Consider the following 27,627-nt stretch of genomic DNA (forward strand, 5'->3'; position numbering starts at 1 on the left):
AAGGTTAGACTGTTTCCAAGAATGTCTTGAAGAGCACTGAGTTTTATCCAGGGATGAAATACAGCATGCAGAGGGGTAAGAGGAAAAAAATTGACTATTTATTAAAACAGCCTTTTGCTTTTAGTTAGAAAAAGAGTAAGTAACTTAATAGTGCCACAAACATGGCAAAGTATGTTCATCCATGTAAAAGGGACTGTGGATTCAACTGTTTACTTTGAAGCCAGAATGTATTCACATTTGTGTGCCAAGAAATTCTGAAATTTGCACCAGTTTTTTTTTAATATCCAAATTATTTATGGTATCAAGCAAAAAGGAAATACTCCTGTTAAAACATTTTAACTCCTCCCCTAAAACACAACCCTGAAAAGTAAAAAGTTTTTGCACAATAATAATCAGATAGTCTTGAATAATCATGAACATGCTTAAGCTTATACTCAGGTAACTCACTTTAGTATGTGCAAGATATATAAAATATCTGCTTGATCATGGAGTGTTGGGCATTCCTTCAGCTGTTCAACAAGTTTCCTGCAATCCAAGTCACCATGAGCATCTTTAGGCAAGTGCAGAAAATTTTCACAGTCCTGATAAAAAAGACAGAGGAAAAAACAATCAAATTAATTTCCTTGAAAAAGTAGCAGACCAAATATTCAACAGACAACATAACTGCACGTAAAATACAGACACATCATGCAGTTCTTGTCAAACTACTGTAGACATAAAAAGCAGACTTGTGGGAGGAAACTCAATACCCAGCATGGAACTCTTATCTCTAGTTTCAATTCAATCAATAAGAAAAACAATTTTATTAACTCTAATCTGCATATATGTGGTGATTTATGAATGCAGACATTGCCATCATAAATATTCTAAGCTTCTGAAACTAACACTTTAACTAACCAGACAGTGCAATCCTGTGGTGAGTTCTTGGATGAGAGTTTTGTCTAGTAAGTTATTCAGTAATTTATACAGTTCTAAAATACCATTCCCACAAACACAGCCTCACTGTCTGTGGAACTCCTCAGGAGGCTGGATACAACCTCCTGTAACCGTTCTCAGAAGCTGATCACATACAGTAGGATAAAATAAATGCCCAGCACAACAGCATCTTTGTGCCTTGTAGTGGGGATTTGGCTGATGCCTTAAGAGCACCTGTCCATCCACATACAGGATCCTCTCCTGCCCAAACATTACTATGTGTAGCATCTATTGGAGAAAATCTCTAAAGGCCACGAATATCCCGTCCTTCCCTTTGTGACCAGCCAGAACTAAATATAATGACTTAACTTTAAAAATAAGCACTTTTTTCTGTTCAGCAGACAAAATTAAAACTTTTCCACTAGACAATGTCTGTGGAAATTACCGACAGACATAGCATTACTAATGTCAAAAACCTTTCACCCAGACAAAATTAAATTTCAAAACAAGGGAGTAGCTATGCAGTGCCTCAGGCAGCATGGCTTGTCTGTGAAGGAAAATGAGAACTAGCACAGGGTTTTGCTGGGAAACACAGCAAAGGCCACAGTATTGGGTCCTAAAAACAAACAGCATAAAAATTCCCATAACTTACCTTTGTTTCAAAGAAATGAGGATTATCAACAAGATTCAGAGACTTCCGGTGAGTGTTGAGAACTTTAGTGGGAAGAGTCATAGATGCAGCTGGAAAGCAAAGTCACCAGGAAACAAAAAAGCAGCCCATTTCAGTAACATGAAAACTGAAAACACCTACATGAAGCAAATATATTAGGTAAAAAACCCACAAATACTACAGAGTCAAAATACAAGGGTAACACTTTTGTGAAGCTTGGAGACATATTCTGAACCTTGAAAGCTCCCTCCAAGAACCTGAGATCAGCAAGTCAAAGGCTCAGGTGCTACAGGATCAACTAATAACTCCCATGCTTCAGCAATCTCATAGCTCAAAGAACAAACCCTGCTAAGTGTTTTAAACATTTGAACAGGAAGTATGTGGAGAAAATGGTCTAACTGGCAAGATACCATAATTAAAGTGATAGCATTAAATGCAGGCTAATGTTCTGTTAACTTCATATGTTGAACTTAATAGAGGATCAGATGATGTGGCATATGCAAGATGGAAGAAAAGACTAAAAACAAAGCTTGAAAGTTATTAATATACATTTAAATTAAGGGAAGCCTTCCCTTAACCAGGGCACTGAATACTACACACCTAGATATAAAACAGTGCATATGTTGGAATCTATTTACAAATTCAGTTACAGCATTATTTTGGTGTAAATCCTCCAACCAGTCTATTAGAGATACACCATAATTAGGAACACCCCTTCTCTACTCCACTTGTTCTAACATGTAATATGCACATGTGCATATTTATGGTTTTTGGCATTGAAACATTTCATTTCACCACATTATTAAAATATGAAAGCCTATTTTACCTGCCTTTGTTTATGAAGAGGCCCAAAAAATAAATTCACTGATACAGGTTCTAAAATTCTACCCAACAGAGAAGCTCCACCAGTTTCTAAAACATTAACATTTGATTAAATATTACATTCCATAACAAGCTATCTATGTCTTGACACGGTGGGAACACTGCAGAAACAACTCTGGACTCATTCTTATTTCTTGATAAGAACTACATAGTTGTCTCACCATTTTTTTGTAAACTATAAAATTTTGAAATACTTGAACTTACCCCTTTAGAATTCAAAATAGTTTTTCTATTATTATCACTTAATATGTAGAAATACCTGGAACCTCCAAGCCTTTTGTCTTGGCCATTATTGACAGTATCTCCTTTGTAGAATGGCTTGCACTGAACACAGGTGATTGATTAGCAGTCTTTGAAGTAGGAGGCAGGTATGATTTCAGTGCTGTACTCTGCAGGATTTCATTTATATACTGATCCAGCTCATCCTGGCTTTCTAGTGTGGCATACAGAACAGAAAAGCTTTATTAAAGTTAAAACTGTAATTTATGAGGTTGTTTTTTTTTAATCAAGCACACCACTTTATTCTTGCTCTTATGGAAGAGCATAAAAAATGTACGAAAAATGCACAAAAAAAAAAGAGTACAAAAAATGTTTGTCATTTTAAGGTGACAAAATTAGAAAGAAAAATAAATAAATTTTAAATCAGTTTTTGACACTTCAGAAACAGATTGAGTTGGTTTTCCCTTTGAAAGGAAACAAAAGGCATTTTATCTTGTTGGTAGTCCATGGATCAGCTCTTCCACAAAAAATCTTGTCTATGACTTCTTACAGTCTCTTCCTGTCTCTAGCCTCTTCCACACAGCCCCATGCCCCTATCTGCTGACTCTTCAGACTCAGCTTTACTGCAGTAGTTACTTGTAAGCACCATACTACTACCATGGGAAGAATATGCACAAATTCCTTCTCCAAATGAAGTTGTGTATGTATTGTTCTCAGACTGATGCACTAGAAACTGCAATGTTTTTCAACTGTGCACAAAATAGATTCTGCATTGTAGGTAAACCCAGGCTCTGCTGGTAGGCCTTGAGAGAAAAAAAAAAATTGAAGTGAAAAAGCACTACCTTTTTCACAGAAGTCTGCTGAATAGCCTCCACATTCACTGTCAGGACTATCACGGCCTTCATCTGGGTCATCAAACAGTTTTACATCACAGTCTGGATCCAGGAAGCTCAAATGGGTATGAAAAGAGGTGGTAAGAAACTCTGACAGCTTGCCTATCTTCACCCTGCAAACAGGAAAGCATGCAGAAGAGCATTAACATCCACCATTTTGGTACTGATAAATGCTTACTGAAGTTTCAACAGCTCCTCCAACATTTATGAGACCTACTGTCAAATCCACCTTTGGTAATTAAAAAAGCAGCAGTTAACTAATAAAACAAATGCAAAACAATAGCTGCAGATCCAGCTGGGTACTTGCTGCTCTAGCTCTCAATTGAAGTTAACTATTCAGTGGTTATAGTAGCACTTAGAGACCTAACTCAAAGCCTAATTATGCAGGGTGCTGTATGTTAATATGAAGAGAGACCCTGAACCAAGACCTAAACTCCAAGGATAAGGCACGAAAAACTGGGGCTAAGAAGTTCCCCAAACCAAAAGCAGTATCTTTTCACCAAACTGCAGTGCTGCTGAAAAACAAAACACATTTGACTGTCAGAGGAAGATAATGACAGAAGGCAAGCAGAAAGAGGTATTGTGGCATCATTTTGAACTGCTTCTATATGTAGACAAATGAAACACTAAGCTTACAAGTACAACATATAATTCATGTTTAAAACATGTACAATAACTGAAAGATAATTACTTCTTAAAAAGATAAGCAGAGCCATGACTTTGTGTATTCCAAAAGGTCTAACATTTGTTTTTGCTAATGCATTGCATTTGATGTCCAACTACTATCCAACTGACACTTAAGAACTAAAGCTGAGACTTCTCTCTTTGCAGAATTCCACTGCAAGATCTGTGCACTATCATCGGTTCAAAACTGAGGCTTGTACAGGATTTAATTTAAAAAAAAATCTCGGAGAGAACACTTTGAGGATTCTGTGATTACCTTGCACCTCCAAAATAGCCATCCTCTAATTTTCTTATAGTGGCAAGAACTGCTGGATGAATGTCAGTACCATCATCAACTATAAAAAGAATAATGGAAAAGTTGAAGCTTACCAACACATTCTTAAATTATCATGTTCAAACAAAGGATATTACTGGGTGTTCCCTACAAAGTAAATCAGACAAATTAAAAACAGAACCCACAACTACTATGAAGAAGAGCTCATTCAAAAAACTCTACACAAACAAGAAAACAAAACACAAGCCAAACACAAGTTCCAAAGGGATTTCTATCAAATTTCTATGGACAGAAATAGTATGGAGTTGATGGGGAGATGAAAGGATATAAAGGGAGAGTAAAATCAAAATGAAATTTTACAACGTGATTCAAACTCAGCTTGTGTGATGCTTTTAGCTGGGACAGAGTTTTGGGCTATGTTTTGGATTTGTGCTGGAAACAGTGTTGATAATATGGGGATGTTTTGGTTACTGCTGAGCAGTGCTCACAGAGAGTCAAGATCTCTTTACTGCTTCTCACCCCACCCTACCAGTGATCAGGCTGGGAGTGCACAAGAGTCAGGAGAGGACACAGCTGCAACAGGTGACCCCAACTGATACCATATGATGTCAAGTTCAGCATATAAAGCTTGTGGAAGAAGAAAGAAGGGGGGGAGAGGGCTAAACCATGACAATTTGCAAGATAAACTGTACTTTTGCTGTTAAAACTCAGATGCTGGAACAGTCTTGCCACCTGTCTCCTCGCAAACTGACTTCCATCCTGCTCCTCTGCACTAATCTACTCTGCTTGAAACAGAGAAAATTAAGCTTACCAAGCATTGTGTGGGTAATGGGAAATGTCAGGGTTGGTCTCCCTGTCATCCTCCAACAAGAAGTGAGGTAAGCCAGCTCTGTCTTGAGCATCTCCACAATCATCTGATTGTCTAGAGCCAGATAGAAGTGATGCTGGTCAGTAAACTAGAGAACAGAGAAATATGGCATATGAGTAGCTGTCAGTGTTCTCTTTTATTTTTTTCCATTTTCTTCCTTAAATTGTTCACAAAAGCCATATGAGCTCTTCTTGACCACAAGAGAGGCTGCATGAATTAGCCTAATGTAGCAGGATGCTCTGCCTCAGAAGGCCTACCTCAGTTCCCCTTTATGATTCAATTGCTCTTTGTCTCTCAGATTCACACTCTGTCTCAGCTTCACTGCCCTTACCCTGGAGTTGGAGAGTTCCCACAGGAAGCAAAAGACTCTCAACTGGTAACAATCTTGGCAATGCTAACAGCAGACCAAATTGGTATTTGTGGTGCCATCTGCTCTCCTGTGTTGGAAAACACAGAGCTCAGAGTGGCTCCAGCTAAGCCCAACTAAGACCAAACAAGAATCAACAGATAAATTAAGGAATTTGTACAACGACAGAAAATGCTTCCTGAGCTTTTCCTTTGTTTCCCTTTTGTTCTCCAACAGAAGATGTTGGAGGTATGGCAAATTAGTTAAATGACAGCTGCCAATCATTTTATTCTGTAAAAGGCAAGTCACATCTTTTCATTGGTGAGAATCCTGTACACTTTCCCTAGAAGGTGTGCTGGACCTTCTCCCTCCAGAGGGGATACCTGCTTGAGTGGTTGCTCCTGACAAGAAGGAAAAGGGATACCCAGCCCTGGTCATTGAAGAGTAAGAAGTATCAGATCCCTATATATGAATTCTTAACATTAAGACTTTAGAATCCTTACAAAACTGCAGTCATTGTATTATCATGTTGCCTATAGGTAATACTTTAATTATTGTTCTAGAACTAGCATAAGACCTACTGATAAGAAATCTGAGCATTCAAACAACTAGCCTTGTGTAACAGTTATCCAGATATTTCATTACTTGCATATTTTATTGTTAAAATCATCTTATTTGTTATTCTAACACCCTGTTCTACTGCCCTAACATCCTAACACTAGTATAATCCAACTTATACCTTTTTAGTCTAGCTTTTATGATCCTTCGTTGTTTACAATAAATTCTGTTTATACATATACATCTCATCTGCTAGCTTGTCCCATTTGGGACACCTAAAAAGTTCTGCAACAGAGAAAAAGAAATCCATGCTTGTGCAGAGTTCATTTTTTTTACACTTGCAGGCTGACCATGAAAGAAGTAAGCCATACTTCTACAAAAAGTAGATAATCAAACCCATGAAGTAGAATTTTCTAATAAGTTACAGTCTATAATCTGGAAGACAGAAGTACTCTAAACATGGAAGAAAAAAAAAAACCTAATAATATCAACAAAACCAAGAAATAGGCTTAAGTGTGAATTAGTAACTGTATGTCTCTTGGGGAAAACAGTCACGAAGAATACAGAAAAGTTGGCAGAAAAAAGGTACATTAAATGTACAATGGAAAAGTGTGCTGTTCCCACTACAGAAGAAAGCCAAGAACCACAGTAAGAGACTATTATGGCTACTTCAGGAGCTGGAAACCAAAAAACCTGAGCAAACAATGGAAAGTAAGTCAAAGCAGACACAACATAAGCCTTGGGGAGGGGTGGAAGAAGGAGGCTGGGATATAAAATAAACATCAATTAGTAAAACACACAATGGTCAAGGAGAAAACGTCCTGTACATGCACCAGGTGTAATAGGAAAATGCAGAAACTGCAGATCTGTTAAGAAAGAAAGAAAGTGGGTAGGAATAAAGTATACAGACAAGCTGAAGCATCCAGTGATGCTTTTACTGACAGAAGTAGTGAATTATGACCTGTAATACTATTTTTAACAAAGTTGAAGGAGGCCAGCCGGAGTATGAGAAGAAAAGATTAAAGAGCACTTAAATTCAAGCTGGCAAAGTCCAAAGAAATTACATCACAGAACTTAAGAAAGCAGCCAAACAATCCCTGAGCCACTCTCAATTAGTTTCCACAATTCAGGAAGAGCAAAGACAAGCAAACGCACTGATGGTCTATAAAAAGGAAGAGCCAGGATAACTAGACCAGTCAAGCCAATTTCCTGTGTCTGAAAGCACTGGAAAACAAAGCCAATTTGAGACTACTAAGATAATTAGAAAATGATAAAGCAAGATGGCCAGTCATATCAAAAAACAATTTTAGCAAACCAGTCCAATTTCCTTCCTTGGGGGCAACTAGATGGTAGGTGCAAGAAAGTGTCTGACATCTCAGCTTCAGCAAATTTTCACACCACTGAGCTGAAGAAAAAACATCTGAGAAGGGAGGTGGAACTGCTTGGAAAATTGTTCTCAAAAGGCAGTTATTAATGAGGAGGTATCTAGATGGAGACAGCCTTTGCCCCACACCTAATCAATGTTTTTGTTAGAGAACAGGATGAAATGCAAACTGCAAAACCACAAAATTCACCAGCATTACTCAAGATCAACACAGATGAGTTAACTGCTAATCTTAGGAGGGTGAAATTAAACATTAAATCCACCCTTCCCAGAAAAGAGGCAGGGGGAAATGCCTGTCTACAAAGTTTAATGGAAAATGTTATGGAGGTTTTAGTCAAATTTGGGATAAGTAGGAACTGTCAGTGTACTGCTGATGCAAAGATAAGTGCCATATTGGAAAATATTAATAAGCACGTCCATGCTTGATATATGGCAAGATTTCAGTTGAAATCCTGGGTCCTATTTGCATAGTAACATGTGGACAAACAAATATTTTGAAAAAAATCATGACTAAGGAATTTTCCCTAATTCACAGAACAGAAAAATGGTGTGAGGGAAAAAGACACAACAAAAAAATGTTATAAAGCTGTTTGTGATCAACTGACATGGGGAAGAATGTGAAGAGAGACATATTTTTTGCAGTAAATCTGATGGTTTTTGGACATTAGAAGCACTGCAGAAGCTATCTATGGAGTCCACTAAATGCTTTCCACTGGAATTTAAAGACTACAACAATCAAACATTTGTTTAGGAGGGTGTCAGCATCCTTGCTCCAGTTGCACACATTTAGAAGTAAGCAACCCCTTAGCCTTGTAGTACCAACTGTTATACTAAGTCTACAGGAATAACTGTGTCATATTTCATTAAATGTATAGAATAGAATGAATAGAAGCCACAAATTCTGTGCGGATCCACACTTCCAGACACACTGAAAAAGGCGAACACAAAACAAAGACAAAACATTCCTTTCTCACTACCCTTGCAACAACATGATAAAAAGACTACATCTTAGTCTCTTTGGGGCTACAGTGCTTGGCATGCTTAAATGAAACTAAATTTTCCATTAAAGCAATCAGTCAAAAGATATACTAAGTGACCTATTTCTGGAAAAAATATTTCGTTAGCTATAATGTTGGCTTGGGCAGAGATCAGCCCTGCTCCACCTAGAGTGGTGTGACAGCAAGTAAAAGCAAAGTGTTTCACTAATGATTAGCCATTAAGTAAGCAGTGATTTCCCTGCCACCTTTACATGCTCACCTGAGGGGTAAAAGTAAATATTTGATTTCTTATCATGTACAGCTTGGAGGTGCCTAACACCCCAATGTGCCGGTGTGGCCGTCCACTTAATTTCATGTTCTTGTTCTGGCCTGTAAAGAAAATAGAGAAAATAAAAGTCTCACCTAACATTTCTGAGGGGTTTTTTCACAACAAATATTTTAGACAAGGAGATCTACTTCATTCATATCATGATGCAAGAAGGACAGGAGGTATGCCCTTTCAAAAACAAGGCCATCAATACACAACAGAAATTAAAGTGCTTTCACAGTAGAATGTTAAAAATGCTCGCCCACTGAAGGCTAAATCCAAGTACAAAGACAGATTTTCATTCTCTTCATGAGGCTAATAAGCTCCACTTTTCTCAGCAGAGCTTATCAGTGAATGATCCACACTCCATCCTTTGCTCCAGCAGCCAGAAGTTGACTTGAATCTGTCTAATATAGAATATGAGCCAACTGACCATGTGCCTGAAAAAATACCACTGTGAACATTCCCAAAGTAGTCACTCTTAAAAACAATACACCAACGTGTCAAATCATCCTACTCACTCCCCCTAGTGAAAGAAAGCTATTATGAAACATCACAAGTGTAAGCTTTAGCAGAGCTGTACAAATTTTTAAGTTTCTAAAAGCTCTTTGTGATAAAAAGACAAATTCCTTCCCCAAAGCAGCATATGCAATTTCCTTTCTCCATATAAAGGCCATACTTTCTAAGACTTATTTGAAGAACCCATTAAAAAACTTCCTGTTAAAAAACAAAAAAAACAACAAAAAACCAACCAACCAAAAAAACCCACAACAACCAAAAACCCTCTACTTAAGTCAGTTTCTCTGTGGAAATAGTTCCTGCAAGATAAGAAGAGTCAGTCCTTGCCTAACCCCAAGGGTACAGGGAAACTTGTATTTTGGCCAGATTTTTAAATAAGGCTATTTTTTTTTCCCTGTTGGAGTTCCATGATTTAAAACCAAAGATCTAAATTTGTTAACTTAGCAAAAATGCATTTCTAAAAACCAAACAAATTTATTTAAATAGAAAAAATGTAACTAAAAAGGCCCAAGACACTATGAAGCAAGAAAAACAAAAAACAAAACACCACACTTAAAAATTAACTTGCAGAACAGTAGAATGAGACTGTTCAAATACCTACCCAGCATGGTGTACAGGTTACTCAGGATGCGAGCTGGCTGCACTCTGAGAGGATAGATATCAGCAATACTCTGAACATTGATTCCATGTTCTTGCAACAGATTCTTAATTTGATTAGATTCTGCCAAAACAGCTACTGCATGACAGAAAACAAAAATACAAGTAAGAACCAAAACTTTCTTTTTAACTATCCCTACTGACACCTCTCAACATTTTTTTGTCACAGTTGATTGAAAATGCACAAAAGCCCACTTCTTTCGTAATTTACGAGCCTGTGAGATCTAAAGGGATTGTAAGAGGGTGTCAGACAGCTTTTGGCTCTGCTTCTCAACAAGTCTTGCCACTCTTGTCCATTCTGGACCACAGGGTAATTAAAGTTGGAAGAATCTTCACGAGGTCTCTACTCCAACCTCCTCCTCAAAGTAGGGTCAGCTGTGACGTTACATCATGTTCTCTGGAACTTTTTCAATTTCTTCTGGTTTATTTCATTACCACTAGTTTGGATCATGCAGTTCACTTCAGCAGATCGTGCTTTTCCCCAGTAAAACACACAGAAACCCAACTGGAAAATCTCCATTGTCCTAATATAGCACACTATAACAATGTAGCTAAGCCAACAGGAAACAGATGCTGTTACCCATATCACAGTAAATGTTACAGAGGTCATAAAATGGCAGAAGTAGGAAAAAAATTCCAAAATCCAGGAAATTTGCCTTGATCCTCAACCTCTTCTGTCTGAGTTTTTGCCCATGTTAGCTGGCCTATTGATTTGGAACTAAGAATTCAGTATTGTTCTATAAATATTTGTTAAAGAATGCTAAAGATAACATTTCCACTAGAAATTATTTCAGAATAGAGAAAAGCCACCACTGTGAGACACCAACAGGGGCTAAACAAGGACCTGTCCACATCACAGTATCACTGAGAAAGGCTGCTCATGATAAACAAGCTGGTTGCTTTTCTGGAGCGGTACCAGTCCATGAAAAGCCTTTAAATTCTGATCAGTGTTTGCTTTGTGCTTAATTTTCTGATTTTGGCTGTCCCTGCATTCACAAAAGAAGCCACTCCCCTGCAGCAGCCAAAAGAAAGCTGTAAGTCTGGCTGGCTCACCTCTGTGTACAGAGAGCAAACTGCTTCCTCTGAAAAGGGGCTGCAAAGAAACCTAAATAAACCAACTGATCTCATGCCCCTTTCTTGCTAGAATCCATCAAGACTTTCCTTCTCCTCACAAGATTTAAGTTTACCACTCTCCCACCCTAAATATTCTTAAAATTTTAACATGTATATTTTCAAACTTTGTAAACCTGCTCTTCCTTCTAAGAAAATGTCAGCTATGTCCCTTTTGCCCCTTCTAACACCAAAGCATGCACATCCCATGCAAAAATCCACATTCTTTTTAGACATGTCTGTCTCCTGTATACAAGGACTCTGCCATCACATGATCCAATTCACCCAGTGTTCAGAAAACTCCCCCACCTTGTACCACAACATCAGGTTTAAATCCAGTGGAAAATCTTCTGTTTAAGGGATCAATTTCACCTGGAGCAAGAAACCCCTAGAATAAAGGCAAAGGAAAGAAAAAAAGAAAGGAAACAAATAAAAACTAAGTAAAAGGCTTCTGATGACATCTAGATGAAACCTTAAGCAACTTTCATATTTTAGCAGAAGACCAGGATTAAAGCCTGGTTTCTCTACCTTGTCTACTAAGTAATCAAAACAAAGACTGAAATGCTTTTCAGAACAGCAAGAAAATAGTTATGACTGGAACAATCTGCATGTTTAGATTTCCTATTTTAGAGCTGCAGCAACTGAAGCAATTTTGCCAGGCCAGCGATTTTTTTGCAGCCCCAGAGATATTCAGTGTTTGCTTTAATAAGTCCATGGCTAATACAAGACAACCTCATTAGCATCTTCTGGCACAGAGTAAAGCATAGTTCAGTGGAGCTGAAACAATGCAATACCCTAAGCTCTGGGACAGCCAGGTCAGTCTGGGCATATTCTTCCAGCCTAATGATATATCCAGCCCAACAACTCACTCAGATGGATTAGAAACACACAGTTGCATTATCTGTTTAGAAAAAGGATAAAAAGAATAATTAAAAAGTCTCCTGAAAGCTCAGCCACCCCTCCATGGTTCAAGAAAATGCTTCTACTGAAGAACACACTGTCCCCTACCTGTCAATCAAATTGTACTTAAAAAATTGCAAGCTACCTCAAAACAAAATCAGGTACAAGCTGACCTGCCATACAAACCCAATTACCTCTGCTAGCAGGCAGCTAAGGACATACAATGATTGTCCCCAAAGATGAGGCAACTTTCCCACCGGGATACGATCTACAGAGTGAGGATTTTCATACTCCTCGTCCACCTGAAAACAAACACATAAGCAAGAAAAATTACCCTAAGGTTCTGAAGAACAATGAATAACATGGAAGTATTTGAAAAAGATGTGGCCTGTCATCTATCCTTTCTAACCTGCCATTTGTACTCACACCCAGATCTCTGTGGTTTGCTTTTGAGGCTGCAAATTTTCTGGGACACGAGCACTGTGCTTCCTTTTCATACAACACCCAACCTGGAGGGTGAATGGGGACACTGCATACAATTGTAGCTTTGGTGTTAGCACTTCCCCTTTCTCCTCAGCATGCCTTTGCTGCCTTCCCAGCTTGTAGGTAACTGGGTGTCTGTTTTTCAAGCCCTTGCAACATGACACTTGAATTACACTGATGCCTACACAGCTTCCTGAAGTAAAGGTGCCTTCCAAAAGTGAAGTCTACTCACATCTCCTCTGTTAGCAAGAATGGTCAGTGGAAAAATTAGGAGTAGACTCTTAACTAATTTAGAAAAAGAAAAACTGCCTTGGTTTTGCAGTATACAGAACTACCGAGGGCAGGGAAAAAAAAAATCCTAGATAACAACTTTACCATAGCCACTTTAAAATTTGGAAATGACAGGAAAAATCTACCCTGTTCATTTGGCATGTTCGTAAGACCATCATCATATAAAAATTCACAAAAAAGCTCTGAACTCTTACATTTTTGTTCCCACTAGGATGGTAAATCAGAGTGTCCATCTCCAACCTGTGAGTAAGACATCAGCTGTCAACACTCCCTGCTCAAACTCAGACCAACCCAGGAAGCTCCACACTCAGTCTAGAGGAAGGGAGGAAGTTGGCAGGGAGGGATACACAGGCAAATAACATGGAAGAGCACATAAACTCATCTGCATGTCACTGTCACAATGGGAGAATCAAGCAAACAGTAACAGCAAAGATGGGAGGAAAAGAAAAGGAAAAAAAAAAAAAAAATCAAACAAAAAATCCATCCCAAGCCCTAATCCATCCAAAATCTGTTTCTCTCTTACACACAAGCTCTGGGAAAGAAAACAATGATCTTCTTTGAATTTGAGTTTCAAAATCAGCATCAACACTTTTTAATTATTGCTATGAGGATTTAAAACATCAGACATGCTCTAATATTTCCATAGAGACCCAGATTCCAAATAGAAAAATGTGACTATTTGGAAGCCTAAAGGTTAGCATTTCTTAGCAGAAACAGTTGTAGTTGGGTTTTTTTTGGTTTTTTTTATTCCTGGTTTAGATTTACTAGCTATAGGAAAACTGTAAAACTGACATCATGATATTTACATTTTGCATAGTAAAGTGTATGCTGCATTTTCAGAATACCTTTTCTGCAGGCACTGCGTACAGTTCAGGCATTAGAACTATTCCATTCTTCTCTCTAATAAGTATTCCTTCTAGAGCCTCTCTATACTCTTGTACCTGGAAATATTTTTAAAGGAGAGTGAGAATTCATATTACAGTCATCAGAACAGAAACAGTATAAGTTTTCGTATTTTATAACAATACTTTTATACTGAAATATAATTTTAAAAAAACAAACCAAAACAAAAGAGAAGGAGGTGTAGGGAATGATAACTTGCTAATGGAAGATCAGGGTTCAAATTTTGAGACTGTTCCAGCTTCTCAATATTAGCAGCCTCAGAGACACATCATCTTTAATCTACAAGATAAAAGTACAAAACTTCTAATATACTCCTATAAAGAAGTCATTGGAATAAATCCTACACGAAATTTTCCACAGGTGACAATGCAGTGACATGTGTGTCAGGATTGCCAATATCCATAGAAGTATAAGGTATATAAATTGGTAGCTTTCTCCCATGCACATTTGTCTACAATTTTCAGAATTCTGTTTTCCAAGGTTGGGAAATCAGTTTCTTTTAATTGATTTACTTAAAAATGTCTCTGTATACAACTTAAAATAGATTAAAACTGTTAAAAAATACTTCAGTTAATTAAACACAAAATCATCTTGTTCTTGTCTTTTTAGATAAGGTATTAACAGGAATACCAGACTGATACAAAATAAAGAACATTTAATATTCCTTTTAACCAGATCCCTAATTTTGTTGCATTTCTTAACTACCTCATTTCAGATTTTTACTTACATGTAGCTGTTTTCAGGCACTGCCAAGACCTGCCTCTGAAATCCTATTTCTGCTACACCTTTCTAAGTACAGTGGAACACCAAGATAAGATACCACAGGTTCATATTACAGCACACTGATATTTTCAGTATCCTATCTGTCTCCACTCTTTTTGAGTCCTCAAGGGTGCTTATTTTTCCTAACAAATGCTACCATTGTAACCACTTGTCTACAGCAGGAATGGGGGAAGACACTTTAGTGTCTCAGTAACCCACCAGCTGTGCTTAAACTGAGGGAACTGGAGCAATTGCTTGATCTGAGTATGCACACAATCAAGGTAACCAAGTATATACCATCCCAGACCACTTAACTAAATTGTAGTGACTGCTTTGTGGTATTTTGTACACAAATGAAGTTTCAGTAAACTATTTTTCCCTCTGGTGATATAATGTTTTTCTCCTTCCTCCAGACTATTTTTACTGTGTCCAGAAAAGCAATTGACATTTCTAGTGCCAGTAAGTATTGCACTTGTTTTACAGTATCTGGTAAAGAAAAAGAGCTTTTTGGTCTGAAATTCCCCTCTTTGTTTCTGATGCCATTTTATTTTTTAAGGTGTCCTGTTTGGCAACCTCCTGTCCCTCTGCATCTTAGGTGATTTTAAATTACATGCATTTTTCACACCCTTTGAGCCAACAATCTACAGAAGTTCTGAATGAATAAATGAATACATTTAGTCCTGGCTACTTGTTGATTTTAGTTCACCAGTCCTCTCCAGGTGTCACTATAACCTTTGTAGGGCTACATTCAATTTAGCTCCCCTGGCCACTGAATGCATGACATAGTAAAGGTATAAAGTAACTCAGTGAGTCATCAATTAATTTAGGAAATAAGTGAAAATTAAATGGCTCTCCATAATTGAACAGCGAATCTCACTGAACAAAAAAACCAAACCTGAAGTTACTATGGCACTACGATGTTAGGAAGGGATCCCAGGAAGGTGAGATTGGCTGAAGACTACTCCCATCCTGATGATGGGGTATCCAGCTGATAGGCAAAATAAACAAGGATCAAAGCTATGAAATACTGTGGGTAAATGGCTTTGCATTTCCATTCACAGTAATTTCTTCTTTCCTCACCTGAATTTTGTCCTCATTAAATACTCCATCAATAAGGAAGTATGTCCAGAATACTGGCCACTCACATTCAATATTCTCAAAGAGCTTTAGCTCAGCAGGATCATAGTGCAGCCTGGTTGGATCCTAGAAATCAAATCATACTCCTTTAGTCACAGTACCAAATCAGTCACTCATATTCCAGCCATAATGGTAGCCTATTTATACAAGGAATTAAAACCAGGAAACAAAGAAAAACTTGTTCTCATGTAGCTTCTTGACTTCTTTTTTCACACTCAAGTCTCAAACTTATTTGATCATTCCCCAAACAAATGAACTCTTCCCAGTTTCAGAATCTAGGTGTCACCCAAACAATCTCAGCTCTGCCTCAGTTCAAAGATATTTTGAGATGCCTCAGAGACATTTCTTCCCCTTAGGCACTGCAAGTATACCTAAGGGTTCATTCGTTACAGAATTATTGTTTAAGTTTTGCCCTTAAGAATTAATTTTCAAACCCTGATTGTTTTTTAGGCATGTGTTGTTTTCTGGGTGGACATGTGGATTATCTCCAAAGCCATTAAGGTGTCTTCACAGAGATACAGAAATTCACCCATTCATGTAAATGAGACCAAAAATGTCTATGAACAGAAGAGAAAAATTCTTCCTAATGTGTACTGAAAAACAGGTATCAGAAGTACCTCTCTGGGTGTCTTGTAACCATCCCGCAGAAAGCGACAACAGCCATAGCGCCCCTGTGAAAAGAGACAAAGTTAAATAAAACTTCACATACTATTCTTCCCCACAGACTAACACCAGCACAAAAGTACATGCTGAGTTTTAAGTGTCACTTAGGGATTTTCCTGCCTCTCTTTTATGCACAGATGCATCAAGTATGACAACCCTTGCTTAATTAAGACTTTCAGTTAAGAAAGGGATATTCTGCTTCTCCTTCCCTGTGGAAAATAAAAATAATTACCTGCAGTTTAGATATGATTTCACTCTTAGTCACATTAACAAGGTTTAGATCCTCCACTGCAAAGGCTGGGTAAGAAATGATAGAGAGAAGGCCAGCATCTATTTCCTTTGACGTGGATGCCCGTGGCAGCATGGAGTATAGAATAGACTGAGGAAAAAAGGAATAGAAGAGAGGGATTTAAAGCAGTTGACTTACTTCAGAAGACTGTGTCAAGTGCAAATGGAATAGACTACACTATTTGCAAACTGACAGAAAACTCACTGCATAATTATTTTTAACTGAGTTAGTATGAGATTCACATCACTCACTTTCACATGACCTACTAGAAACAAAGTGAACAGCACAGTCTGAAGCCACTCTTCATACATTAAGTTCCTGGTTCAGTTAACCAACATCTCACTTAAGAACAAAAGGGAGAGGGTCTTGTGTTTCCCCCTAGCAAAGGAAACACAAGACTAATTTTTACCTGACAGTGCTCTACTTCATCAGGAAGAACATGAATCACTGATTTGTGTCCTCCGTGAGCTCCAAAAAGATCTAGTTCATCAATTGCTTCCAAAGCAGCCTTCAAAGAAACCCAAACAAACCAAAACCATTAAACCCCTTTTAAGCCAAGTATATGCCCTCGAACCTGTGCTTATACTTCGAAGGAAATCATAGAAGGCAAGTTTGCTTCACAGACATTTTTAGATAGACACTTAAAGACAAGCTTGGCAGTATTTCAGAAGTACATATTTCTGTCTTTTGCTAGCAGAATAAAGGACTGATGTGCTTCTGACCCTTCTTACAAATTAAAGGCAATGCAAAGCAATGGGGAGCAGGGCTAATTGGAGTATCTAAAGTACTTGGTAATAAATGCTTCTCCTGTCCTATATTCCAAAATAACTCCCAAGTTCAGTGGCCTTTCACTACTCCTGCCTGAAGGGCTGCTCAAAGACAAACCCCTGTTCAAGATGAGCAAGGCCAGTGCCCAGAAAAGAGAGCATCACCATCCTTCTGATACTATGACTTCCCAAAGGTAAAAGAAATGAGACATCTGCTCTCAATACAGCCAGTCGAGGCACTCTATGTCAACAGGTGAATCACCCTATCTCATACCTTTTGGCCATAAAGCATTTGCCCAGTGAGGACATGAGCAGCCCAACCACCAGCTCCATTGGGGCACTCCTACTTTAACCTAGCAGGCTACAAAATCTGCCTTTGAAGAAGCAGGGTGTGCAACACTGCACAGGGAAATGTGACAAGAAACGAGCAAGGATCAGACAACCAGAGCTGGGACAGCAAAGCCTTCCTCTGAAATACACATTCACAGGGTTGCAGCAGCACTGAGTGTTGCTCTGTGCCCATTTTTGTCCTCCAACTTCACGGTAATGTCAATCTCTGGCAAAGGAAGGATGGCACAGTGCACCTTGCCTTATCTGGATCAAAGGTTGGACTTGTTGATCTCAGAGGTCCTTTCCAACCTGGCTGATTCTGTGACCTCTCTGCAGAGGGACAAGGGTATTTTTCTTCTTCCAACTCAAACATGGGTTTACTGTGTCTGCAGAGCTGTTTTCTCCAGCTGAGTGCTAGAGCAGCAGATGTTCCCAGTATTAGCAGAAAGCCCCACTGAGAAAATGATAGCTGGGACCACGGGCAGTTTTAATGGTGCAGAAAAGGCACAGAGATCCACTCAAAGGCATCCACTCCGTGCTGTATTGCTACCATGGGTAGCCACATAAAACAGATATGGGAGAGAAGTGGGAGAATTCCCACAAATTTTAAAATTTGTGGCAAATTTAAAAATGTATCACTACCTCATCCTCTGCAGTGGGGCTGCCAGAATGCCCTCCACAGTCCCCCATCATCCTGAACAGCACTTTCATGGAACTCAGAGACACTGGAAAGCAAAGCTGTGCAGCAAGTCCTGCAGATAGTCCTGACAATAACATCACCCAACATTGTGTAGACACCACAGACTATGTCAGACTGTTCAGTGCAAAAGAACTCATACTGGGCAGGTAAGGAACAACCTCCCCCACAGACACTGCCATATTGCTTTTAGATGGAACTGTGGCCAAGAACAGCAGTTTCTCTCTCTTAGAGCCATGCAAGACCTTGGAAACTAATAAATCCAGCTGAAATGCAACACCACCTTTGACCTTAATGATATTTGGCTTCTGTCAGTCCCCTAGCCACCATGTAAAAATGTAGTTGTCAATTACACATTTACATTTATGGCCTTCTAAGCTTCATTTATTATCTCCATGACCTTGTGTGGAGGAATCAAAAGTATCAATGTTCTTCTTCAGTACATCTGTATTCATTTTTCTCTCTGAAGTAGTTTTAAATAAACTTCCTAGACTGACAGTCTGATGTTTTAATCTTACCATGAAAACATCACATATAATACTGGAGCTGGAGAAATAACAAGAAGGGACAGAAAACCAGAGACCACTTTATGAGGCAGCACTTCACTGAATCTATCAGTCATGGCTCAGTAAATCTGGGGCCCCTTCTTGTAAGTGCCCAGAAAAACTGAGCTGAAGTCCTTCAATGAAAGCCATTATCACAAGGATTTTACACTAAAAAAATACTCACTCACACACAAACCAAAATTCTTATACAATCAGTTAGCTATCACAGTGGCCAAGAAGACTATGCAAAGGAAGCCATCAGGTTTGTCAGACCCCTTCAGCATGACAGAACAGCCACAAAGGAGGTGTCAGGAGGACATTCTCACTTTTGCCATCCCTACGGAGCTCGCGTTCAGTTCAGGGATGCCCTGGTTTGTCTTATCACCACGTTCCCAAATTCCATAATCCTGCAACAACATTAATAAGAAAAAAGCTGGCATAATTAAACAAAGAAAATAATGTTTTCCCCGCTCTCCCCACAATAAAACCAGAGCATTGCATGAAATTATTTTATTTCCCTCAAAAAAAAAAAAAAAAAAAAAAAAAGAAAAAAGAAAAAATAAGAGGCCCCAAGTCTCTAAAGAGCTTCTCCTCATGTTTGAAGAGCAGCACATAAAAATAAACTCAGCAGGACCAAGACTACAATAACGAATCACTGTCTTCACAGAACACACAAAGCTCTTTGTAGTCTTCTCCCTGAGCATGCTACTACCTGTGCCACTTCAGCTCAACCTCCACAAAGTTTGTTAACACTTAGATCTTTTTAGAAAGGCCTATAAGATTTTAAAGCAATATTAGGAAATACTATTAATTGTCAATAAACTACTATTATGACAGAAAAAGTACACCTCACCTAGACAGCAGTAAATTCACTGCGGCCCTCCCACCAATTTTAATGATGATGCTCACAATATAAAGTACTGACAGGTACTGATAACTTTTCATGGAAAAGTAAGTCCACATTTTCCAACTCCATCAACAAATAATTTTCCACTTACATCTGGGCAGTGTTCAGGTGATTTACCTATAAATAACTACTTACAGCAACTTTGTAGGCAGCTTCTATGTAAAACACAAGATTCTGAATGAAGGCAACTTCATCAAGGGTGAAGATAATACGTAACCCTGATTAAAAGCAGGGAAGAGAGTAATTATACAGTGCCAGAACTGAAATAGCCAGTCTTCAGTGAGTCTCATGCTTTTGCTTATTTGCTACCAACTACTGCCCACTGAAATCAATAGAAAAACTTGTGCAGATTTCAAAATAATAAAAATTTCAAAATATACTTTGAATGTCACCAATATACACTGCTTGAAAGACCAACCAAAAACCACTGCTGGGAGGGGGGCATTCAGACAGTGAGTACAAAGCAGAGATATCTAAGCAAGCTCTGCTGCCTGAGAGCATTGCATCTGAACTCCTCCTGCTCACCACCCCTCTGCCTGCTTAGTGCTCTGTCAGGGTACCACCAGGATGACCAGGCACCTCCTCTGAAGGGGTCAATTGCAAGGGGCTCTGAGGACAGATGAACATGTAAGGAAACAAATATTTATCCTTACAGGTGGAGTACAGCTGAGAGGAGCACCTGATAAAACAGTGCCAGCCAGAACAGGAACACAGATGACAGCAGCAGCACCTGCCTCAACGTTGCCAGCCTGAAGAAACCTTGATATCCATGAGGACAGGACATTCTATGTATTCTTCAAAGAGAACTCTTCTCTGACATGATTCTGAATATCTCATGTATTTGTATGCCAACAAACATAAAGGGAATGGATACTGCTATAAACATGAAATCCTAAGCCATATAACTTCTCCAGAGAAATACAACTTTCTTCTGAGCAATGATCATGTAAAGGTCTTTGAAGCAAGTTACAGCTTTTTTTCCAGTTTAAATCAAAGCTAGAATAGAAAAATATTGCAAGAAATACTAGTCAAGGCTAAAATATCTTCTGCTGACCTGATGCAGTCATCTGTGCCAAGAAGAGCAGGTAAAGGGAAGTTGCATCCACTTGAAGATGGCCCCATTGATCATCCCCAACAACAGTGGCACAAGTTGCAGAGTTATATTTGGCGTGTAGGCAGTCTTTTGTACTCTGTGTGCTTTTGAACTTCTCTACCTTATCAACCTAAAAACCACCACAAATTTCAAATTAGAAACATACTGAAGGAATTCTCCAAATAATTTCAAAATGAAGAACTTCTCTTAGGTAAGGAGAAACTTGAGGTCCTAACTCCTGTTACCTCACTTCAGTGTGTTTTGATTGACTGAAGTGCTTAAGCAGAACTCTAACTTTAGGATCAAGCTAGCCAGCTAAACCCACATCTCTTCAGGAAAGGACAAGATGAAACTACCTTGATGAGTTCAGATCTTACTTAAAGATATGCATCTTGGTAAAAATCAGTTTGCAAAGTCAAAACCATAATCTGCTAAAAGCACAGTCTCCAAAAGGTGCAAGTAAAATCAGAGTTTTGCTCAAGAATTTTAAAAAGATTCCCCACACCACCATCTGCAGGCATGCAAAAAAACCACTCTCCAGAAAAGACAAAAATGTATGTTTCAGATTAAATGTTTTCTAAGTACATCACATGCTAATTCAACTCATACCTATGCATTACCTGTCTCATCATGCACTGTAAAAGTCCCCTCATCAGCTTCACAACGTTCTGCAGGAACAAAACAGACCAGTGACACTCTCACATGGCCAGCTTCATCAGCTGTTAAAAACAACATTCAAAAGTGACAAAGTTCACACTCCCTACCAACATCCTGCCAAAGATAAATAATGTGTATTCACCTGAAATGCTTTACATGCCTTTTTTTTCAATATACATGTTGACATTTATTCCCACATGCCTATTTAGGAGAACAGATCTTTTCCCAAAGGCTCTCTCTAAACACTGGAGTAACTCTCTGTGGCCCTTCTATGCAGCTAAAAAATAAAGATGACAATGATGATTATGATTTTTTGAGTGACAGATCCAGGGAACACTGGTGGGTGACTGCATCTTGACATGACTGGAAAATGTGGGGAGCTTTTTCTGCTTTGTATACAACAGAACACAGATGACTAATGTAAAGAAAGGGCCTTTTGTGCATATGAAGAGAAGAGCAAAATTTTGCCTAAAGTGAAGAAATCAACCACATATTTTTACCCCAAAATTATTAGAGCTTCAAAATACAATCATGCAAACTGAGTGAAAGTCGTACTGTCACCAGAAATCTCCTTCATTTGAACAGTACCTAAACAGTATCAAATTTGCCCAGAGCTTTCAAAACAACAGCAGGACACTGACACCAACACTCCCTCAATTTCCATATAACCCATCTCTACACTCCTGCTTTTGATACCCTCTTTCACAGTTGCAGATGACAGAAATTAACTGCATGAGCTATCTCCCCTTTCAATTCTCTAGCATGATTCTTACCAGTATGGGGATGGTCACCTTGTCTGTTTGATCAAACACATCTACAGACCTTGTACAACTTCCAAGAGATCACACAAAATGCACATTTCAAAGATTTCTACTTTAAATGGCATGCTTCTCCTTATGGGGAAGAATGATTCAGCAGCTAAGTTGCCACCGTAAGCATCCGAGTGACCCAGGCTTGATTTCCTGCTCCATAATATAACTAAGTAGGAACCTCAAGGTTTAATAGGAGGCTTGCAAATCTGGGCATAAAATCTCTCAGAAGCCTGACTTTCAACAACGGGCCAACTGATGGAAGTCTGATTCCCATATGTATTTGTTTTGCTTGTATTTCATAGAATCATAAAATCATAGAATCAGCTGGGTTGGAAGGGACCTCAGAGATCATCAAGTCCAACCCTTGATCCACTACCGCTGCAGTTACCAGCCCATGGCACTGAGTGCCACATCCAGTCTCTTTTTAAATATCTCCAGGGACGGAGAATCCACGACTTCCCTGGGCAGCCCATTCCAGTGTCTGATCACCCTCTCAGTAAAGAAATTCTTTCTAATATCCAACCTAAACCTCCCCATATCTAACCTAAACCTCCCCAATTTCAATTCAGATCCTATCCTCTCTGCCACAGTTCTCCAAACCTTGCTTCTCAGAAGACTGCTGGAAACACTGCATACCAGGTGCTGCATGGATACTGACATGAAAGGAACAAGAGGCATATTCCAAGATGAAAAAATGCTTCCAGATCTTAGACAAAGCACCAATATGAACACATCATTCAAAAACAGGTTTACATCAAAGTTAAGACATACCTGCTCCAGTTCATAGGCTTTAGCCTTATCCTCATCCCGGTCTGCATTCTTCCGATACGCCATTCCCAGCCCCCACACAGCCAGGATACTGTAGATGTTGTCCCGTACCCAAGCATCCTTATGGTCTGTACCAGCTGAAAGCAGCCCTGTAACTGGATTCTAACCATAGTACAAAGAATAAAGAAAAAAACCCAAAACATTATTACCTGAAACCCCATCTTTCCACAGCAAAGGGTAACAAAATATAAGAGAGAGACAAATGCAAAATGTCTTTGAACGATTCAGGCTATAAAGTTTATGGCATCCAGCTGGGCATCCTCACCCACACAGCTAAGCCACTGAGTGAAACTCGTATATACATACTTAAATATAATGAGGAAACAGGAATTTAAATGTTATGTATTTATGAGAAAAAGAGGATACTGAGTAAACATTAGAAATTGAGTATGGGATCTATTTTCTTCTATGCAAGTGGTCTGAGGCATAGTTTTGAGGAAGTTCAAAAAAACTCTACTTTCTTTCTGGGGAATTTAAAAAGTATTTCTATTAATTTACTGGCTTGGCTTATGACAGCTAAAGCATGAACACATGCAAATTCTTTTCTTACCCTTGTGCTGGTTTTGGCTGAGATAGCATTAATCTTCAGTGTAGCTAGTATGGGGCTATGTTTTGGATTTGTGCTGGGAAGTGTTGATAATATGGGGATGACAGAGTCAATGACTTTTCTGTTTCTCATCCCACCCCACCAGTGAGCAGCCTGGGGGTGCACAAGAAGTTAGGAGAGGACACAGCTGGGACAATTGATGCAAGGGATATCCCACACCATGTGATGTCATGCTCAGCATATAGAGATGGGAGAAGAAGGAAGAGGAGAAGTTTGGGATGATGTTGTTCGTCTTTCAAAGTCACTGTGACATATGATGGAGCCTGGCTCTCCTGGAGATGGCTGAACACCTGATGGGAAGTAGTGAATGAAGTCATTGTTCTGCTTTGCTTGTGCATGTGGCTTTTGCTTTATCTATTAAAATGTCTTCACCTCAACCCACAAGTTTTCTCACTTCTACTCTTCCCCTTTCTCTCCTTCATCCCAACCAGGGGGAGTGATCAAGCATCTGTGTGGGGCTTAGTTGCCAGCTGGGGTCAAACCACAATAATCTTCATTTGGAAAACGTACAGAAAGACATTCTAATAGAGATGAAAAGCAGCAGTCTCTGAAAACTGGCACATTGAGCAGTCTCCCACAACCCATTCCGTTTTTCATTGCATCATTAACTCCAATCACTTCATTATCATTAGTTTTTTAAGACTGTCTTTTTTAGTTTTATGTTCCTCACTACCAGGAAAAAAGAGGAGGCAGAAGGTCAATAGAGCTTTCAATCCTATCAAGACTTTACAGCACATTTCTGAGAACAAAGACCACCTGCCAGGCCTGGTATGACAAGGGGCAAAGATTTACAATAATAGAGAAAAGTAAAAATAAAAACAATCCATACACCAATTTTGCATTTCTGCCCTACACCAGCTCACTCAACTCCTTCCATGTTCATTTTTAAGAATGAATTTTTGATGGGGGGAAGGGCTTCGGTTATAATTTCCTGGGCTTTGCATGGGACAATTGAATCCCAGAGGGGTGACATCCTGACACACATGACTGGGCACAGCCAGTGCTATTGTTACAGTTTAAACACAGCAATGTCTAGTGGCTTCTGGAGAGTAGAAACATGCAGTTCTGCTGAAACAGTCTATCAGCATGGTCTTCACAAACCAGGGAACAACAGCAGGACAATCAGCACATCTATTTGCCAGGGAAAGTAGCTCACACGATCCTGAAAACATTGCAAAAGCCTTTTTTTGAACCTGAAAAGCCATTTCAGAAGAACAAGTGAGAAAGCAAAGAAAGGAGAACCCGCTTCCAGTTCAGCACTGTGCCCGTATGGAAAAAAAAAACCAGGATCTTGAAAGGCAGACTACATATTCCTAGGCTTTTTCTAGGGCACTTTGTTTCCCTCCTCCCATGCAGCACAACAAACATCTATGTATCTGCAGCCCTGGCTTGATGAAAATCACCCTGCTGCCTGAGAGATTATAATTTTGGCTTGTTTTTCCCCACCCTCCAAGCTGGCTGCCAACTGCAAAATTAAAATGCCTCCAGGTACTAAAATGGAAATCCCAGAAAACTGGCCCACATGAGTCTCCAGGGAATGACCTGCCTACCTTCAAGAGGCTGTATTAAGCAAATCCAAGGGCTGCTATCACCATTTCAGTGACTTTGGTTCCTCTACAAGAAGGTCCCAGGTCTTGAGATGCACTGGGGCTGCCTCTCACGGACTGACAAAACATTAATGTCTTTCCTCGTGCACATTCAGAATGGTAGCAGAAAAGCATAATAAATTAATATTTTAAGTAGTTTAGAAGGCGTTCACATTTATGATCTTTTAAATCTAATTAAATCTTTAATCTTTTAAAAATCTATTTAATTTACAACTGATCCATAAAATGAAAACTGATACAAGCTCGAGCAAAATGTGTAGATAGATTGTGTGGAACCAGACATAACACAATTGGGGTTGCCCATAAATGTGTGCCAAATGTGTTTTCCTTATCAGCTCCATATGCTTTTCTCTTATAGTACCCTAGCAACACTTAAAATGAATATAGATGTTATGCTTTGATATTTTATGGACATATCTTAAGATCATGAGAACCCACCTGGACTAATACGTCCAGTTCTGGAGTCCTCAAAATAAGGACATTGAGCTGTTGAAGTGAGTCCACAGGAAGACTACAAAGATGATGAGAGGGCTGGAGCACCTCTCCTATGAGGATAGGCTGAGTCAGCTGGAGTTGTTCAGCCTGGAGAAGAAAGGCTCCAGGAAGACCTTATAGCAGCCTTCCAGTACCTTAAGGAGCCTACAGGAAAGTTGGGGAGAAACTTTTTGCAAGGGCATGCAGTGACAGGACAATGGGTGATGGCTTTAAACTGGAAGAGGGTAGATTTGGGTTAGACATTAGGAAGAAATTCTTCACTATGAGGCTGGTGAGACACTGGCACAGGTTGTCCAGGGAAGTTGTGGATGCCCCCTCCCTGGAAGTGTTCAAGGCCATGATGGGGCCTGAGCCACCTGGTCTAGAAGGTTGCTCATGTTCCTGACCATGCAGGGGGGTATTTAAGGCCTCTTCCAATTGAAACCTCTCCATGATTTTTTTTTTTAAATTTTTTTTTTAATCTCATTCAAATTCACAAGTGTAGCAAGTGGCTGAACAGAGCGTTCTGCTGTTACTGTTCAGTGCTTGCTTGGCTACCTATCAAAACAACCCTCTGGCCCCATCCCCAGAGGCACACACAATATCTGGCAGACCCTAAGCCACAGGAGGTTGGTTTAACTGATGCAAGAGCACGAGATGGGAGCCAGCAGTTTGTTCTTAGCATCCTTGTACAACTTTTTAACAGGAATATCCGTATCACTCTTCACGCTGTAGGGACTGATCAGCAAAAGAAAAAGGCTTTCTATGGACTGAGTACTGCAAGGTGCTGCATACAAAAAACCCCATCAATCCTAGTGTGGGGACGTGTGCTTTGAATGCACATCTGCCTGGTAGCACATATGCTCTGACTTAAAATTTGCCTCTAAAATGATGTGATTTAATGTGGAATAAATGGAACTAAAAACCTGATCCCTGATGTATTAAACGGTCTTCACAAAGCACAATGTTTCTGAGCACACCATTTATTCTTCTCTCCATATGAGAACAGGCTGATTACTGCCCTCCCATCAAAGCACACCAGTCTGTACATCTGGCATGCTTGTGGATGCAAGGTACAAGGTCACACTCACACACCACCCCTGCACTGAACAGCAGCACCTCAGAGGGATCTTAAATGTCCCCCAGCTCTTCTGCCAGGCTGCTCCCAGGCAAACCAATGGCTTAAATTCCCCTCCCTGGTGCCATCCCAAATGGCACCAGGAAGGCATCACCAGTGACGCAGCAGCCCAGCCCAGCCTTCCACAAGCTCCCAAGCTAAGATAAGGCTGCAGGTGGTACAAGGACCATTGCTCTAACTTGCCAAAACAAGCACTGCATCTCTTCACTTATATTCAGTCCATTGCAATGGAAGGCCCGCCACTCGCTTTCCACACACATAAGAAAATTAATTTATCTTCTTGCCCACCTCTGAAATCTCCCCAGCATAAAAAACGCAGTGGAAAAGGCAGCACTGACTCATGAACATCCATCCAAGCACTCTAAAGAGAAACTACAAAATCCTAGGTCACTGTTATACACTCCTATATTGCCATTAAGTTACCCTTTTTATTAGAGCTAACCATGAGTATCA

At 39.4% G+C, this 27,627-nt stretch overlaps 1 protein-coding gene across 3 annotated transcripts in view; it reads right to left on the reverse strand.

Annotated features, from left to right (window-relative positions):
• The window catches only part of PHKA2 (phosphorylase kinase regulatory subunit alpha 2), a 44,425-nt gene that overhangs the window by 15,321 nt on the left and 1,477 nt on the right, over nucleotides 1–27,627 (reverse strand). The window contains exons 2-21 of one of the 3 annotated variants that reach the window (XM_071749262.1): nucleotides 23,292–23,450; nucleotides 21,672–21,719; nucleotides 21,013–21,181; nucleotides 20,094–20,176; nucleotides 19,378–19,458; nucleotides 17,122–17,220; nucleotides 16,656–16,802; nucleotides 16,378–16,431; nucleotides 15,704–15,826; nucleotides 13,804–13,899; nucleotides 12,379–12,486; nucleotides 11,594–11,672; nucleotides 10,119–10,253; nucleotides 8,951–9,060; nucleotides 5,349–5,493; nucleotides 4,520–4,598; nucleotides 3,529–3,692; nucleotides 2,727–2,900; nucleotides 1,568–1,656; nucleotides 448–581 (exon numbers count right to left, since the gene is read on the reverse strand). In XM_071749262.1, coding sequence (XP_071605363.1) covers nucleotides 448–581; nucleotides 1,568–1,656; nucleotides 2,727–2,900; nucleotides 3,529–3,692; nucleotides 4,520–4,598; nucleotides 5,349–5,493; nucleotides 8,951–9,060; nucleotides 10,119–10,253; nucleotides 11,594–11,672; nucleotides 12,379–12,486; nucleotides 13,804–13,899; nucleotides 15,704–15,826; nucleotides 16,378–16,431; nucleotides 16,656–16,802; nucleotides 17,122–17,220; nucleotides 19,378–19,458; nucleotides 20,094–20,176; nucleotides 21,013–21,181; nucleotides 21,672–21,719; nucleotides 23,292–23,450 — 2,276 coding nt within the window. Of the gene's footprint in view, nucleotides 1–447; nucleotides 582–1,567; nucleotides 1,657–2,726; nucleotides 2,901–3,528; nucleotides 3,693–4,519; nucleotides 4,599–5,348; nucleotides 5,494–8,950; nucleotides 9,061–10,118; nucleotides 10,254–11,593; nucleotides 11,673–12,378; nucleotides 12,487–13,803; nucleotides 13,900–15,703; nucleotides 15,827–16,377; nucleotides 16,432–16,655; nucleotides 16,803–17,121; nucleotides 17,221–19,377; nucleotides 19,459–20,093; nucleotides 20,177–21,012; nucleotides 21,182–21,671; nucleotides 21,771–23,291; nucleotides 23,451–27,627 lie in introns of those variants that run through there. The other 2 variants (XM_071749280.1, XM_071749272.1) reach the window with 2 other exon arrangements.

Source organism: Heliangelus exortis, chromosome 1 (assembly GCF_036169615.1).
Source record: "Heliangelus exortis chromosome 1, bHelExo1.hap1, whole genome shotgun sequence".
NCBI classification, from domain to species: domain Eukaryota; kingdom Metazoa; phylum Chordata; class Aves; order Apodiformes; family Trochilidae; genus Heliangelus; species Heliangelus exortis.